The sequence below is a fragment of the Aulonocara stuartgranti genome (assembly GCF_965226115.1).
Source record: "Aulonocara stuartgranti genome assembly, chromosome: 11".
In the NCBI taxonomy this organism is placed as follows: domain Eukaryota; kingdom Metazoa; phylum Chordata; class Actinopteri; order Cichliformes; family Cichlidae; genus Aulonocara; species Aulonocara stuartgranti.
The window spans coordinates 33,642,620-33,661,481 of record NC_138947.1 but is presented as its reverse complement, the minus strand read 5'-3'; the positions used below and the strand labels follow the sequence as shown (position 1 = coordinate 33,661,481).

Genomic DNA, 18,862 nt, shown 5'->3' with positions numbered 1-18,862 from the left:
AATCTCCCTCTGCTGTTACAGCAGATTACTCCAACTTAACACTACTTCTGCATACATGTCCTGCATGCACGCTTTCGAGAGGCAAAGCATCAAATGGACACGATGGACCAGCATGTGTATTTCACGCTTTGATAAGAGGTTGTCTGTTTTCACCTTGACTACTGGGATGTGGTTTCTACTCCTCTTACCAGATGTACCACCATGAGTCAATCCAGTTCCAGCATGGCCAAAGGTGAAAGTTGAAAGGTACTTGCCTGCTCATAGGAACATACCAATTTCTTGATAGTTCCTTGCTCTTTGTGCCCGCTTAAACCCCTTTCTATGTATTTTGATTGTATTTGACTGTAAGACCAGAGTCTTTCTTATTTGTTTTATTAGAACGGGGTTGTCAAAACATGAACTCGAACAGGGAACGTGTTAAAACATGGCTGTATTACAAAAACATGGGAAGACTGTGTTTCTGATATTTTCATTAATAGTGTAATTATGCCAGTCAACTCATATAAATATATAGATCTTCAGAAAACAGTACAGTACATACCGGACTGTGTGGAGTTCAACATTTTGATTGCTTTTGTGTAATTTTACTGAGTAAAGCAAAATTAGCATTCAGATGGATCCAAATGAACTACAGGGCTAGATTTTGTCCCAGTGCCAGGTCCTTAAACATAGCGTATCTGCTTATAAGTCTCCTGCGGCAAAAGAAACTAAACAGATACCACATGAATCAAAATATTCTTTTAATAGCGCTCCAAAAAGTCTGTCCCATCTGCATCCAAGTTTCCATTGTTGCAAAAATTCCCCAGTCCAGAAAACCGGGAAAACATGATGAATCTGTTCTGTTGGAAACCACATAAGGTTTTAATGTGTTGTCATTTAGTATCACGTACAGCTTGGTATTGAGCTTTTAGGGCCTGTTGTACATGACAGTTGGAATTAATACTGAAGAGATTAAACACACCAACACCTACACATACTGACTCATCCTACACATCACTGTAGTTCTTGGGAATCAATTTACCACAAATAACCTCTTCGCCTGAATGCACTCCTGTGATCTCAGAGGACAGGTTTGCCTTATCTACAGTTAGTTTCCATGGAAATACATTTTTCCTTGTTTTCAGACTCTCTGACTGATAACTGAATTTTAGATATTATACTAGTGTCATGATCCGAGTGAGCGGAGGCCGTATCTCTGGGGCAGCTATGTTTTCCCGTGATATGCTTGTCTATGGAATTTGTGATATATCGTATTGAATCTAGTAGTGCCAGTGATGTTGATCTGCTTGATATGAACCCGTACTGACTCTCTGTGAGTGGTTTATGTTTATCTGTACATTTTTCCAGTCGGTTCTTAAACAGTTTTTCAAGAATTTTTGAGAACTGAGGTCGCAAAGAAGCAGGCCTGTAGTTTGTGAAATGGTGTTTGTTGCCAGACTTGTATGGAGGTACAACGTTTGCTATTTTCATTCTGTCTGGAAATAGAACAGTTTGAAATGATATGGATTATAGATGTATGTAAATGGTTTTAAATAGCCTCAATGATGTTTTTAACCACTATCATATCAACATCTTTACAATCCAAGGATTTCTCACTTTTACATTTATTTTTTGTTTAACAATTTCAAAAGCTTCTATTTTCATCAACAGCTGTGAGGAACACTAAATAAGGATTTCTGTCTATTGAGGTATCCAGTCTTTCCTCTGCTTTCCCAGGATCAGTGATTGTTCCTGCTAAATTTGGTCCAGCAGTTACAAATTCTTTTCTTCATGGTCATTATCAATGAAATTCTCCTGTGGTGCAAACCCACTGCTTCAGTGACTCTCTGCCCCAGCACTGTGACAAGCCAGTCACCTGTGTTCACCTGTAGCCCCAGTGTTCCCCACACTGCTTTGTAAAAACGGTGATTAGCCAAATGTCACCCCAGTGATTTCCCTCGCAAAATTGTGTGGTATTCTTTGTTTAAAATAGTGTGTAGAATAAAGAATTGTGAATCTGATCGCTATTTGCACATTGGCATCTGGATTTGGGTCTTTCTCTTGTGGTGGTCAGAACAAGATGCATTTCTGGAAGTGCTGTAACCAGGTTTAAGAAAGTGATTTCTCAATGCCATGTGCCAACACAATGCAGAACAGCTAACTCAACGCTACTCCCACAGACGTCAATTATCACATTAATAGTCTTACTGTGGTTCCTCTAAAAAAAAGAGGGCAAAGCAGATAACGTGTAATTTAGACTCATTTAAAAAATCTTTGTTTGATCTGGAAAAGTAGTGTGTTACGTCTTTTTAAGCCCCCTGTAAAGCTAGGACTATTTCTCATTAATCAGGAAAAACAGGAACAGCCCCAAGTTTCTCTTCAGAGCTGTGTCGAGCAGAGTATTCATTTAACGTTAACTAGCATTGACTTCATGAATCTCTTGACAGATGAAATTTTAACCACTGGAGAAAAAATTAAACTCTTTTATTCTTTCAATCTTTCTGAGTTAACTTTAATAAGGTTTTCCTCTAAACCATCAATTTGCCGTTGTCTACAACATGGGGGTAGTTTTTAAAACAGTTAACTAATCATTTGCAGAGGAATGGTTCATTTCAAGTATTTCAGTCAGGTTTTAGGATTTTTTTTTGCAAGCTACAAATGATCTGGCTCTGACAGTGGGCTCATTTCTGTTCTTGCTCTGCTAGATCCCAGTGAAGGACTGGATAGCACTGATTTTATTACAGATATTAGTAAACATCATTGTTGTTAAAGGCATTGCTCTACAATAACTGGAAGCATATCTACTTAATATACTTGAATTTGTGCATGTAAATGGGGAGTCTTCCCTGCAGACAAAGGTTAATCAGAGGCCTACAGGCATCCATGCTAGGATCAATACCTTGGACAGTATTATTACCAAACACTGGATACATTTTAATTGCTATGTAGACGACACTCAGCTTTATTTATCCATGAAACCAGATGATATACATCAACTAGTTAAACTATAGGCATGTCTTAAAGAAGTGTCTGCACATAATCAGACTTTTTTCCACTCTTGTGTTCTTAGTGTTAGTTGTAGATCTTTTTTTTGAATGAAAAGTCAGATATATTAATTGATTCGCGTCTAGAATACACACCTTGCTGAGAACAGAGGAAAAAAAGAATCTTCCCATTTAACTTTTTTGTGATTTCCTACCTCTTCTGAGATAAAAGATGCCACCCAAACACATGAGATATTAATGGAAAGCTCAGGATGTCCTCCATTTAGCACATCAGGATTTAGGGTAGCTAAAATAAGAACAAATGTCCATTACACAGGACATAAATGAATAGTCTGGTTCTCAGGAGGATACAGAGTTAGTATAAATCAAAAGATTCCCCCCCAATCGAGAAAGTTTGCTTAATATTGTTTGGGTCTGCATCAAGCCTTTCTATGATTACTTAAACTATGGAAAATATTGATATTTTTGGAACGAGGTCATAAAGAAAAATTGAGTCCAAAGGTCATATAACATATTTTCGGACTTTTTACAAAGGAATGCGTAAAACACAAACAACTGCAGTTTTGGAGTAGATACCAATGTCTAAAACACATGAAACAATAGTATAGTGTAATAAACAGCAATACAAGAGAAAAGACTGCTGGCCAGAATTATCATACCAAAATAGGATTCTGGTTAAAAACCCAGAAAATTCCCACTAACTAAAAAAAAGAGAGGAAAAAAAATCTATTTTTAGACATTAAGGGAAACTCACTGTATTTGTACCTTCTGCCTATAAAACATATTCTACTATTGCTGTCTCGTGGGATCTCAAAACCAAAGGCTCGCTGGGCCCTGACCTGTGGCTTTAGGAGCAAGACTCTGGAGCACTGGTAGAGAAGAGGGGTCGAGAGGCGGGCTGTGAGACTCTGGAGACTGTAAGGCTCGGTTCCAATGTTGGTAGAGAGCAGCATGTTCAGACTTGAGCAGACAGATGGGCTCAGCTTCATTACCTCTCTGTCACTGGGCTCAGTGTTTGTGCTGCAAACAGTGCCACACGTCTGTCAGCAAGCTCATCAGTCTCACACACACACACAAAAACACACACGCACAGACAGCTCAGTGTTCCGGTATTGCCATATGAATACATTCATTTTAAAGTTTCATAGTCAGTCACTTTTGGTTACTTAACTGAAAAATTGTGAAGTGTGTGTGTGTGTGTGTGTGTGTGTGTGTGTGTGTGTGTGTGTGTGTGTGTGTGTGTGTGTGTGTGTGTGTTAATCTTTCATCTAGTAGCATGAGTTGGACATACAGACATGCAGTTGTGAAATAATCTCAGAACATCTTCTCAATTATTGTGCTTATAATGAGTTTAAAATGCTCGTTTCCAGTTCCATAGTTTTGCTTATGGACTCTAGAAAAGGTCTGCATGACTCACAGTACCAAATACTCCTTGTTTGTATTATGCTGGGCCTTGTTGCAGCTGCTCAACTTGTCACTGTCTGAAACAAGTTGTTTTAGCTCTCAGCAATGGTTTCAGAACCTGGTGCTCTGAAACCATGCAAGGTGTTACCACCTCCTCCACAGGCTAGAGTGAAGGGTCGAAAGGCAAAGTGTAAACCTAACCACCAAAAAAGAATCTCATTCTTTACTGGAAATGGCAACTACACAGTCACTTGTTTCAAAAAGGTGAGATCATTTGAAGTAACTGAACACGATTTATGGGATGACATGAAATACAGAGTTTGAGTGATACACTATTTGATGACTAGATTCTGTTGAAGCTCCATAGCAGAAGATAGAGACTCCAAAAACTTGTTTTTTTATTGAACTTATGCACACACACTCCAGCCCTGATGAGAATGGACAACATAAACATCTGCAACAGAGATTACAACTGGAAGTCTCTGTTTAGTAACTATTACCTACTACCTACTGTGGGTCTTACAGCCGGTTTAGTCTTTTTATAACAGTCAGTGCACAACAGTGTCAATGCTGTCCCTTTTAATAGCTGCATAAAAAATGCACTGAAATGCTGACTGGAGTGAAAAACCTCAGCCGACAGGAAATATCTAAGGTAAGGTACACTTTTCACTTCAGAAGACACAGAATTGTTATGTATATTATAGAATTTCTTACTGAATCCCTTGCAAAAAAAATGCTAATCAGATTATTTCCAGGTGATCAAAATCAGACACTGATAAGAAATACTATTCTGTATTCATAATTCCAAGATTTTCAACACCACTAATGCAAAGGTGTAATCTGGGATGGGGTGTAACACAAAGTGAAAAAAAAAAACCCTATTAATCACCGCATAGTTAACGTCAGTAAAACGCCATTTATTTTAAGATTAAGGCAAACCAACCAATTAGGATACAAATAAAACACAGGGAAGCGTCAGAGTCTCTGAAGCCAAAACAACAAACAAAACACAACTTTCTAGCTAAAAAAAAAGACCACTCTTTCTGCAAGAATACAATCTAGACAGCATACATACGAGTGGTGTAGATAATGTGATAGCTGATGTACCTTCCTGGTGCAGTGTTGACCTTTCCCGATGAACATGGTGGTACTTCTTAAAGGAGTTTCTGTTTTACTCTGTGTGATGACACAGCCTCCACCATGTAAAAAAAAAAAAAAGGTAAAATGGCCTGCATTTGTATAGCGCTTTACACTACATTTAGTCATTCACCCACACACTGGCAGTGGCAAGCTATATTGTAGCCACAGCTGCCCTGGGGCGCACTGACAGAGGCGAGGCTGCTGGACACTGGCGCCACCGGGCCCTCTGACCACCACCAGTAGGCAACATGGGGTTAGTATCTTGCCCAAGGATATTTGACATGCAGCCTGGGATCGAACCACCGACCTTTTTGCTGCTGTTAAATGAGCATTTTTGTCATTTTTGAAATATAAATTACTATAATCTGTTTCTTAATGTATTTTCTTTTAAAATACAGTGTGTGTATTTTTTAATATTGTAATTATACAAATCTGTAACTATGTGGATATTAGATAGTTTTTAGTAAAATAGAACCCATCTAGAAAGGCAGTGAAAGCCCTGTAACTTACTTTAAAATGAAATATGTTCCTTTAGTCTTATCATAAGGTGGCATAAACAGTGACTGATTTAAATATTCTCATATGCTCATATAATATAAATGGTGTCCCTTACAAAATAGCGATCCAAAAAGAGAGGTCTGTATTTTTTGTATGTTGTAAGAAAGAAGAAAAAAATTTATTTGTGAATGTAAAATATGTAATTTACTGTGTCCTGCAATCTTTAAATGTAAACTTTCTGGCAGTTCTGTATAATTCCAGAACATTTCCTGGCGAAGTTTCACAGATCACACACTATTTAAATATATAATGACTTGTTTACTGTTCCGATTTCCAGTATTTGGGTAGGCGGTTACACACACACACACACACACACACACACACACACACACACACACACAGAGAGAGAGAGAGAGAGAGAGAGAAAGAGAGAGAGAGAGAGCCCCTCCTGCCTCCTCCGGTTTCCTGTCAGAGCAAAGTGAGTGTGCTTGCTTATAAACGGTGTGAGAGAGTGTGTGTGTGAGTGTGTGTGTGTGGATGGTTCAGCAGTGACTCTCCAGCTGCTGAGCGGAGTGGAGCGCACAGCGTAGCGGACGCACAAAGCCAACTCCCTGGACTCTCTCGTACTCCGCGGCTCGTGTGACAGAATCTCGGGCAGGGGGACACAGAATCATGAAGGCACGGCGCTGCTCTCTAACTTTCCGCGGAGTTGTATCAGCCTTTCTCATATCTGTGCTGCTGGAGCCCGGGGCTGCCGGTGAGTTACACAAACACCGAAGTTTAACAAACTTTCTGCTTGTTCGCTGTCACGCGCTCTGGTGTCACTATATAACGTATTTAACGCGAACTCGGAGTTCTGGAGCTGAAGGGGGCCGGGGGAAACCTTTCTCTCTGGCGCTGTTCGCGTGGCTCTCCGCAGAGCCGCGAACAGCGAGGTGTAACAGGTGACTCAGAGCGGGCAGAGACGCTTCTCAGCTCTGCTGCCCGTGCAGCCTGAAGCGTACCCACAGAGCGCCTCAGAAAACTTTCCCTCTCGCTGTCAGACCTTTCACTGCTGAGGATCACAGGTTTTAGCAGACCGAACGATTATTTTAAACAGGATTAGGAACAATGATAAAAGGTGTGTGTGTGTGTGTGTGTGTGTGTGTGTGTGTGTGTGTGTGTGTGTGTGTGTGTGTGTGTCTGTGTGAAAATAATGGTGCAAAAGTAAGCTGCGTTGTACAGAATCACATTTCTGCCTCTTGCGCATCCATAACGTCAAGACTTTTACTTAAAAGGGTCACTCCACCTATTTTAGGCTTGCATACAGCCTGAACAGGTTTAACGTTTCTTGTAAAACGCACTAAATAGTTATAATAGCATTATGGAATCTGTCAGCTGGAGACCTGTTAGTGCTAAAAGGCAAAAAAATGTGTGCATCTTCTGAGGTGTTCCGGTTCCTCGCTTTGATCAGAGTGAAGAAATGTTTTCATCCATTAGGAGTTTGACTTTTCTCTTTAGCTGTTTGCAATGCAGTAGTGCTTCTTTCCCTCCCAACATGCCAATTAAATAGATCTGGCCACTTTCCATCTGTGACACCATGACAGTTGTCATGTTAGTAAACCACAGAAACTTCCCCTTGTTGACAAGCGGTTAGCTCAACTGTAACAATGTTGACAAGAAGATGAAAACTGGAGTCGTGTATTTTGTTGTCCTCATTACACTTCTCCTTCCCTTCTCCCCCTCTCTCCTGTTTGTTCCTGCCCTCCTCCCACAGCAGGAGCCTATTTTGAACCTGGAAATCCCGCATACCACAAGGACTGTGTGGTCCTGCTGCATTACGTGTCACAAATAGACACACATGCACACAAGAGCAAGAAGACATACAAACTTGTACCCACATGAAGACACAAGCTCACACATAAACTTATTCCATGCCATTCCTCCAGAGCTCCTTGAGCTGCAGGAAGCTCCTCGCTGCTCTTCCACTACTGGACCAGCTTGACATTTTTGGTTATCCAAACAGCAGAGCTGGACTGTTTTTTATCTTCTCCTACTTTTTTTTGCTTCCGACTGATGTCAATAACAATCCGCTCAGCAGGATTTCACAAGGTTTCGTTTTCCTTCATTTCCAGGGAATCTTCATTGTGTTGAGGCAAATGTCGCTGTGCATTTCCTATTTCTTGTGCACAGTACTACGTTTAAGCATGGAAAATATAACTTTAAGCTGCCTGAGTTATGCTCCTTTGATTCCTTTTAACCATATTTGTCAAGTCTTCATTCTCAATACGCTTCACTGGAGCGTTCGGATTCTTAGAGACGAAGGAGGGATGGAGGAAGAGGGGAGGCCGAGAGAGGGAGTTAAACAGGAGGAAGATAAAGACAGGGAGGAATGAGAGGATTAGGGCCAAAGTGGAGTGAGGGGTGGATTAAAAGAGGTGGGAGGATAACTTTCAGGAGCAAAGGGGGAGAGCCCAGCCGCCTGCTGTGGCAGTTATGTGGCCCCGAGCTGCCTTCTGCCAGTTGTCTTTGCACATTTCAATGACAGCGCTGCAGGGAAAAGAAGAAGGGTTCTTGTTTCAACTCAGATTATTTCACATTTTTATTTCCTGTGTTGCTCCAGAAAAGTGTCAGCAGTAAAATCTCTTTCAGGGTTTTTTTTATAGGATTACTTCTGAAAGCGCTGTAGCTTCACATTGAAATGTGAGCTCATTAGGCCAAGCAATGCTGTCATACCTGAAAGCATAGTTCTAATGTCATTATACTAAATGTCTTAAAATGTTGTTTTTTATTAATTATTTTACAATTTTTTACACATGAAACATTCATGAGTGAGTGTTTGAGCACAGAAATCTTTCACTTCTACTCACAGTAAGAATGCATTTAATTTGGAACAAATTAATTCAGAGCCTTGAAGTGATACAAACCTATTAAATGTTTGCCTGGTTTGCAGATTTTTCCCTTTTTCCAGCAGTCCTTCCTGTATAACGGTGATGAACTGCAGTCAGGTTTCCTGCCTGTCCTCCTATCCACACTAACGTCCTCAGTGCTTTGGAAAAATGGGGAAAGAGGAAGAGAAGCAGGGAGGAAACAGTTTAGCTGATGTGATAATGTGCTCTATATCCTTTAAGTTAGCATTTCTGTTTCTATATATATTCAATTCAAATTATTTCAGTTTTATTTATATAGTGCCGAATTGCATCAACAGTCACTTTAAGGGTAAAGACCCTAGAATGATATGGAGAAAACCCCCCAACAATCAAACCATCCCCTATGAACAAGGACTTGAACATGGTGGTACTTCTTAAAGGAGTTTCTGTTTTACTCTGTGTGATGACACAGCCTCCATACACAGATTTACTGTTGTCCAGATAATGTTAGAGACCACTGGATGTTATGGGATGCTGGATGTTCTTGCTCTAAGCAAAGAAGAAATATCAGTACTATAAAGTAGTTAAAATGATTTACGTCCATCACACCAGTGTACAAATATGTTTAAAAATGTTCATGACTTGTTAGTATTCCTGCCAAGGCTCACAAGAAGACATATCCTGTATATGCCAGTCTGGATGAAACCTTACACGAACATCATCACACAAATAGCAATTATTAACAGAAGTTAATAACCACTGACTCAGCCACTAACAATTTTACAGATGAAGCTCATTGATTCTTAGTGCTAACATTTTCTTCTGCAACATAACACTATTTAACATGCAAATCTTTAACATGTCAAATTGTTTGCCAAAAGTGAACAGTGATGAAGTGGCTCCTCACTAGCACCAGTGCAGGCACTGACAGGGACAGTGCATTTTTGGAAATGCAGTCTAAGATTATAGGTGGAGCCTTCCGCCACCAATTGATGGTTAGCTCGTCTCAGTACGTAGTACGCCAGTCCTGCCATTAGGCCATTGAAGTTGCTCAGGTCAGTTAGTGGCCGCATTGTGTTGGCTGATTGAAATGGATTTTAAACACCATATCATTTATGCCCTTCTAAATCATTAAGCACAGTTGCTGCTAGAAAAACTGTTTAGCATCCAGAATTTTATAACACTCTTATTAAAAAATGTGTACTTAAGCATACTCCATCTGGATAGTAGATACTTCTCAGTCTTTACTTTCTCTGCCACTAACGAGTAGGTATTTATTGTGGTTATTCATTGGTCTGACTGCCAGATGGAAGTCAGTCACAGTAGCATGATTTCCCTCCTGCAGCACAGAGAGATATTACATTTCAATTACCGCTCCTTCAGAAGCCATCAAGAGCATAGTTAATGACAGCCCACACTTTTCCCCTCCACTTTCTCGAGACGCACTGAGGTCACTTGTGTTTTCATACTATAATCCTTGCACAAGGACTCGCAGCAGGGAAAGAGTGCAGCAGTAATAAAAAAAAGACGCTTTAGAAGAGCTTTAGCAGCTGGAACAATGACCCAAATCACAATGCAGACCTTCATGCACAGTTACCCTTTAACTTGCTGCACCAGTCTGCTGAAACTTCAAAGTTAAAGCTCTAAGGCTGCCAACACCACCCATCGAAGATCAGAAGTGCTGGTAACCTAAATTCAGAATTTAAAGTGATTTTTCTTTCCTAATCTTTGTTAAGGATTCTGTTATACCCTGTGCAAAAATAGACCTAAAGTCACTGTTAATGAGCTCTTGATGTGTAGTCAGTATTGCACAAGAGCACAATAAAGATCCATCACCATCGTAAAATATTTGTGCTCAGCGTGTAACTCTAGCTGTGTTACTTATTCGGATTGATGTAGTCTCGGTGGCACTTTGCTGCACTAAATCAGCCACTTTTATTTGTCTCTGAGGTTGTGTGTGGGTGTGAGCGCTCTGCTATTTCACGCTCTCTGTCCTGTTCCAAACTAGGCTCAGTGTGATGGAATGTGCCTTGAAAATATATTAACTGTGCTTCCTGTTAAATGAATAACCCAGTCTGTGCAGACTATGATCGAGTGTCACCCACCCATGTGAACACACACTGCGAGTTGAGGCCTTGCAGTTGGTACTGCATAGGGAAGGTAGCGAGCATCTGTGCATCTGGAAGCCAAATCCCTACTCTGGTCTGGTCGGGTTTTACACTTTGACTTTGCAGAGTTGATCTGACAATAGTGCAGACTGCAGTTGTTTTGTCTGTACCTGAGATTTCAGGCCTGTGAGGGCTGTTGTTGTTTGGAGCTGGGGGCCCCTTTCATCAGATGGAATTGGTTATCTATCATATCAGTCGTCATCTTTCTTTACTCACTCTGTGAAGGAGTCTTTTAAGGATGTGTTTATCTGAAAAGTAAGTAAAGGAAGTAATCTAGGAATTCTTTACAGCAGTGTGGATCATTAGCTCAGGTAGAGAGCTTAAGTGGAATCTCATGACCGGCATAAACTGCTTTATTTGCACTTCTGAGTCAGTGATTGTGAATGATTGACTCAGAAGTAATTGGACAAATACACATGATGTCAAAGTAAATCATGATGCTCTCCCGCTGCGACCACTCTCGTGCCATCCTGTTGTAGCATCCATCTGCTTTTAGTCTGTTTCTCGGTAAGCAGACTGCACTGAGTTCAGAAGACTGACTACCTCATCTGGTGGTCAGATTTTCGAGCTCTTCCTCCCTGAAACCTGCTATTGAGATATATATTTTACATCTTTGACCTGCTGGAGAGCAACCCATTTCCACCAGTAATTCAATTACATTTTCAATTCAATTTTATTTATACACCACCAAATCACAACAACAGTTGCCTCAAGGTCCTTTATATTGTAAGGCAGACCCTACAATAATAGAGAGAAAACCCCAACAATCATATAAGCAAGCTCTTTGGCAACAGTGGGAAAGAAAAACTCCCTTTTAACAGGAAGAAACCTCCAGCCGAACCAGACTGAGGGAGGTGTAGCCATCTGCTGCGACCAGTTGGAGGTGAATTGATGAAGACAGGACAAAGACATGCTGTGGAAGAGAGCCAGAGATTAGTAATAACAAATAATTAAATGCAGAGAGGTGTTTAAAGACATAGTGAGTTACAAAGGTGACTGAAGAAGAAAAACTCAAGCTGAGCACCTGAAAGATGAAGACTCTGCCTCCCATTCTACTTTTGGTCATTGGACTCATTCTTATATAGCGCTTTTCTACTCTCCCGGAGTACTCAAAGCGCTGTATACAACATGCCACCCATTCATACCCACTCATACAAGCACTTTCTTCTATACTTAAGTGCAATCTATGCATTCACACACAGTCAAACTCCAATGGACGCATCAGAGAGCAACTTGGGGTTAGTATCTTGCCCAAGGATACTTGGCATACAGACTGGGGAAGCCAAGGATCAAACCATCAACCTTCCAGTCAGTAGCTGATCTGCTCTACCACATGAGCCACAGCCACCCTTTTCACTAGCTGGGCTCACAACCTCAGGACGGCGCGGCACGAAAACGAGAACAGGTGTCATATATAGACAAGAACCAGAAGGGGAATGTTTGGAGGTGTGGTCCCACTCCTGAAATTCAGATAATTTATGTCTAATCAAATACTCAACAAGTAAGCCCGCAGTCTAAGAGTGAAGTGCTCTAATGGGGTTATATGGTACTATAAGGTCATCAAGATAAGATGGGGCCTGATTATTTAAGACCTTGTATGTGAGGAGCAGGATTTTGAATTCAATTCTGAATTTAACAGGGACCCAGTGAAGGGAAGCCAATATAGGAGAAATATGCTCTCTCTTTCTAGTCCCTGTCAGTACTCTTGCTGCAGCATTTTGGATCAACTGCAGGCTTGATCCTGATATTAATGAATTACATTAGTCCAGCCTAGAAGTAATGAATGCATGAACTAGTTTTTCAGCATCACTCCCATAAGAGTTTTTCTTTCTCACTGTTACCAAAGCACTTGCTCATTGGAGGTCATATGATTGTTAGGACTTTCTCTGTTTTCTTTGCATTATTATAGGGTCTTTACCTTAGCCTCCTAGGACCTGGCGTCCACATATGTGGACATCACAAAATACTCAATTTTACTCTACAAGCGCCCCGATATCCACTTACGAGGACATTATACTGCTACTGTTCTCTCGAAATTTTAAACAAATATCCTCATATGTGGCTCTCATTTTTCTTAGAAACAAAAATTAGGTTAAAAAAAAATCTGGTAATTCTTTGTTTTTACATTCATCGGGCCCCAATCAGCCCAAATATCAAAGAGAAATTAAAAATGCATGCCGTGGAAGAGTTCGGGTCTTAGGAGGTTAGAGTATAAAGCAAAAAAGGTAGAAAAAAGAGGGAAGAAACCCCCCCCCCCCCCCCCCCAATTAAAAAAAAACCCAAATAAAACTGAATTGAATTGAAAATTGACTGATAATTCAAAAGAAGGGCACCTTTGTTCAAAGCCGATTAGTTGCCCCTCATTAGCAGCCAATCTCAGCAGCAGTGTGTACCTGAGATAACCCAAAGAGCTGTGGATTCATTATAAGTTTAAATGGCAAAATAAGGACAAGTGTAGGAGAGCCACTAAAAGCTTACCAAGGAGCATACCAAGTATCTTGTGCTGAATCCTCTGAGGTTTGAAATATTATCAGTTTTTGACGATTGCTACGTTCCCCCATGCTGAGGCATGATCTGGATTTTCTGCACACTGTTTGTTTACTATGATAAAGCTTTTTTGAGAATCCATAAGACTTTTGCCAAAGGCAAAATGCCTTTGACGTGTCTGTAGTTTGAAGTCTAGTTTCACTATGATCAATACTAGCTACATTGCCCACAAAGTTTTTAGTGATAAAGAAAACATATTCAAATTAGAAACATCAGAAAGGGTCCAGGCTGCAGTAACTTGGGTTTTTTTGAATTTTAGAAAATAAATAATGGGTATTGGGTATTTTATTACGAGTCAGATTCAAGCGGCTCCACTGCAGTTTTTGGTACTTCTGCTCATGAGTTCATTTTTCAGCCCCAAATCTTGGTTTTAACCTGAGGTGTAGGAAAAGATTAAAAGTTCAAAGTTCTGCTCAGTGAAGCTGAACCATGACAGCCTTAGGAGCAGACCTCCCAGCAGAGGAAGGCTTTCAACAACACTAAAACCATCCATGTGTACCACAACACCTGCACACTATACACAGAGCTTCTGTCCCACCCAGAATCTAAAGATTATTTGAACACGAAGCCACACAGAGAACTCTTCCTGCCCTTCCCAGATTTCAAAATACAGCCATAAAGCCTAAAAAGCCCTATGTCGTCTCAGGAACTGTCATATGACATCGTGGCTTAGCTTTGTTTTTTACATTTTCTCCTAGGCCAGCAGTTTGGCAGCTTGGAGCAGACAGGTCTGTTCATGTCACGAAGCAGGGAAAGATCAGAGAGGCGTAGGCGGGTCGAGCCACGCAAAGGAGAACGGCAGACTGTGCTGATTACACGAGCCACCGTACCACATGCAATACTTCTCAGATAACAATCATACAGAGATTAGATCAAACAATATCTGAAAGCTGATTGGGTTTTTTTGTGAAGAAGAAATGAAGACAGAAGAGGCTGCTGTGGACGTTTGTCAAGACGGAACATGAAAACCGATCTCAGCTCAAACTTTGTAAACATGAAAAACACATCTATTAAATGACAAACGACATCACGTGACGTCATTACCACTTCTAAGTCTGTGGCCCTGTTTCTAATGTCGCTACATCATGCGTCAGATTCTTTGAAAACCTTGTGAGTCACTTGCACAGTTTTTAGTCACAAATTGATTCTTTTATCTCTAACTTCCTATAAAACTTAACCGTTTACAACATAAAAGTACAAACTGTTTTTCATTCATGGATTATAATTTAAAAAAGACTTTGATTTATCATTTTTGAGTGCCTTTCTTTTAGTGTACAGTGTCACATGTACCTGGCAACAAAAATGCTCACATGCAAGTTTATGGTTATGTATCTGAAGCATCTAGAGGAAAGAAAATGCTGTCGCTTGATAAAGGCTGACTTTTCATTTAGTTGTGGTTGTCTGTATTGGTGCTTAAGTGTGGTTTTGACCTGTTTCTGTATAGCTTCCTGGTTTCTGTAGGACTCATTTAGCTCATTTGTGGTGGCTGATCCAGGTACAGAGTGTGGCTGTGAGACGGAGATGTTTCCCTGCTAGTGGCTGTCTATGTTGACACTTCATGGTTCAAACCTCATTTAGGTCAGGCAGATGATGCTTTCATGTTGCTCCGCCCTACTGTTTGTGTAACTAAACTTAAAAAAAAAAAAAAAGAATAAAGACCTTACATACCAGATGCATAAAATCTGTGCAATTATTTTATGCGTTACAAATGTTTTTCAGACTCACCTATTCTTAATGTAGTACTAGTGTCACAGGACAAATGTAAATAAAAACGTCCACCACTACTGAAGTTGTCAAACTATACTACTACTAGTTGCTGCTCCGGGTCAGTCACCAGTGTGTAAATATATTACATGCCAAGTTCGTGCTCAAAAAATTTGGAAATGCGTGTCGTTTTTTCACAAACATTCAGTGTGTAAAGGTGTTTATTCACCAGCCTCTGATATGTGAAAAGCTCCATTGAGGAACCCACAATATTAGCAGTGCAGAGACCATTACAAACATGAAAGAGGAGTGAATAGTTTAAGTAGCAGGAAAAATAATAATATGAAATAGCTTGCTAACATTTCCCTAATGTGAACTATTCTTTTTTTATGCCTGAGACAAAAAATTACCAGTCAAATACTACTAAAGAACAATATTACCGAATTCTGTTTCAGTACTCATGATATTTAAAATTTTTCAGCTGTAGTTATTCATTTAGATCAGGGGTGGGGGAACCCCAGGCCTCAAGGGCCGGTGTCCTACAGGCTTTCGATGTGTCCTTGATCCAATACAGCTGATTTAAATGGCTAAATTACATCCTCAACATGTGTTGAAGTTCTCCAGAGGCCTGGTAATGAACTAATCACTCAGGCGTGTTGACCCAGGGTGATATCTAAAACCTGCAGGACATCAGCCTTGAGGCCTGGAGTTCCCCTACCCCTGATTTAGATTGTATCAAAGATTCTGAGCACATCTTCTGTGTGCCATTTATGTATATTGTTTTTCCTTTATACTCAGACCTGCTAACCTAGGGAATGCACTCAACTTTACTAAGAACACACTGGTCCCCCTTTGCCTTCAAAACTACCTTATTTCAACCATGATAGAGAGTGAATATACTCTCATTACCTCCATTTTTGTCGTACCATTTGCTTTCATGTATGTGTAGGTGTTAGTAAAAACACGATAGCTTAAAAAGTTTTGAATGAATTCTCATAAAACTTTGTTAACAACACAGTAAACTTTGCTACCAAGGTCTTCAAGGTTGACTTAATGAATTATTGGTCAAAAACTGACAAAAAGACTTGTGTGTCATGTGTATTGTGAACGTATAGAAAGTACTGTATAAAGATTTAAAATCGTGTCACGTTTGACCTGTGACCTCTACTTCAATGTCAATAGATATATCTGGTCAAAGTGATAATAATCCTAGAAAGAGCTATTTAAAACAATGTGTCTTACTACCATTGTTTGTAATTACAACATACAGGCATATAAGGGGAATGATATGGGGAATTCTCAATACCACCTTATTTTAAGACCTTGCTGTGTAAATTAGAGTAACAGGTTATAACCTGTTACTCTAATTAGAATACGTGTACAATGTTAATAAATGAGTATTAATTTTTTGGAAGACAGGATAAACTGCACATGTACAATATATACATATTAGTTTTATCAAAATTGGTTTCAACAGGTCAAATAACAAAAACCTGCACTCTGCGATTGTTTTTACTGAACTACAAACTCCTTAAAGTACTTTTCAGTACTGCTCAGACAATGAGCTGCCTTGGCAGAGGTTTGCACTCTCTCAGTGCTTCTTGTTACTAATATATTAATTTGTTTTGTCTTGACTTTTTAAACTGCAGTCTTATTCTATACCTACTTTTCTCATTTGTTAATCATGAGCTCTTGTTTAGTTTTGGTTCACGTGTAGCTTGGTTATGTGGTGCATTTTGTTTCAGTATATCATTATTGTCCTTACACTGTGCTTACAGCACATCAAACATTTTTTTTGTGAATCGATTTTTCAAAAAAGTTTGGCTGAAACTTTAGGTCTTTAGGCAGAACTTTGGTAATGTTTGGAGAGTACAATTCCAGGAATTTGCTCCAGCAGTCATAACAATGTCAATGCTCTGAACATAAAGCCCACAATGTGATTTTGTTCTAATATATATAAAACAATATATCAAATTTGTGATAGTGCTTGTGTTTCTTGTACAGGCAAAAAAAAATTGTGACTTGCTGTATGGGACAGCAGCACTTGATGAAACATGAAACTAATGCGTGTTGTTGTGTGTGTTATTTGCAGGTCTTGTTTTTCAACTACATGAACTTTGTAAGTTCTGTGATGTGGAGCTTACCTCCTGCAATGGCACAGGTATCTGCAAGACCAACTGCAGCATCTCATCCATATGTGAAAAACCAACTGAGGTCTGTGTTTCTATCTGGTAGGTATCCAAGAGAAGTAAGCAATCTTCATCTCTTAGATGTGATTAACTAAGTGGACGGTATCCTGATAGTTCTTAAGGTATACACTGTTAAACATTATACCTCAATGTGTGTTTAAGGAGAAGAAACGAGACAAACTTGTCCATCGAAACTCTCTGCCACAACCCAGCAGAGCCATTGTACGGCATTACCCTGGATGACTACAACAGCACCACCTGTGTGATGAAGGAAAAGAACACAACAACGGGGTTGGCTCATTTCTGCTCCTGTAAAGGAGCAGAGTGCAACGAAGAGCTAATATTCTCCCAAAGTGAGTACCTAAAATTTTGAAGAAGCTTAAAGCTGTAATTAGATTTTCCTGAAGCCAAGGAGAATAATTCCTGGAGTTCCACAGTTTAGAATGTTTCAGCTCTTTGCTTTGGTTTCACAAACTCCAGCTTCAGTGCTCACATCTACTTCTTGCAAAATGCTAGCCAGTAACTGTTAAAAGTAGTGGTTTGCACTTCCATTTATCAGAAAATTCCAAAGGACTGTAGCTTCCGGTAACTGTTTGCTAACACCATTAATTTCACAACATGTGCCTTGAGACAGTTGTTGTTGAGAATTGGGACTGAACTCTGTGTGTGACAGTGTTTACAGCTACCTCAGCTCTTTCCTGAGGCCCAAAACCTAATTACTGCTGCTTTCAAGTCTGATACTACTTCTTAATGATCCAACCCTGCAATGCCTTCCTTACCTGGTCTGTGACACTTATCCCCGCGCGCAGTTATACCTGCAAAAAGATCACCAAAAACTGTTTACAGACATGCAGGCTCAGCAGCTGTAGGGACCAAAATGTATTTTTTCATTATTGTTCTGACTCACATTTGTCACGATGGTGATATCAGTTTCTAGTAGTTGCTACAATGGGTGTGGTTTCACCTTATTTACCTGGTTGCTCAACAGGTGATAGGATCATTGAGGATGGAGAGGGTAAGTAGGGCTCAGGTATTTTCTGCTGACCGTCTCCTCTGGTCCTGTTTTCATCACTCATTGGCTTATGGCAATGTCTTGTTCACTGCCAATTCATTCATTCATTCATTTATTCTGTTTCCTTCGATAACATCATCATCCGTCAATTCGTAACTTGTTGGAAACTGTTGTGTAGTGCTGTCACAAAAAAGTTTGGTTCCTTCTCTTGGACTTCTTTTTTTGGACAGCAAAAAAGTACAAAGTACAAAAGTACATTCTTTGAAAAATGCGGTGTTTTATATTCTGGTCTCAGTATTTGACTACACAGGAACAAACACCAGCTTTCAGCTAACCAAATGCAGTTAAGTGTGACACAGTTAAGAGA

At 39.9% G+C, this 18,862-nt stretch overlaps 1 protein-coding gene across 2 annotated transcripts in view; it reads left to right on the top strand.

Annotated features, from left to right (window-relative positions):
* Positions 1-6,493: 6,493 nt before the first annotated feature.
* The window catches only part of tgfbr2b (transforming growth factor beta receptor 2b), a 44,233-nt gene continuing 31,864 nt past the window's right edge, over positions 6,494-18,862 (top strand). Inside the window, exons 1-4 of one of the 2 annotated variants that reach the window (XM_082550419.1) lie at positions 6,494-6,783; positions 17,387-17,525; positions 17,646-17,836; positions 18,472-18,498. In XM_082550419.1, coding sequence (XP_082406545.1) covers positions 6,699-6,783; positions 17,387-17,525; positions 17,646-17,836; positions 18,472-18,498 — 442 coding nt within the window. In that variant the 5' untranslated portion in view covers positions 6,494-6,698. The remainder of the gene's footprint in view (positions 6,784-17,386; positions 17,526-17,645; positions 17,837-18,471; positions 18,499-18,862) is intronic. The other variant, XM_082550420.1, reaches the window with a different exon arrangement.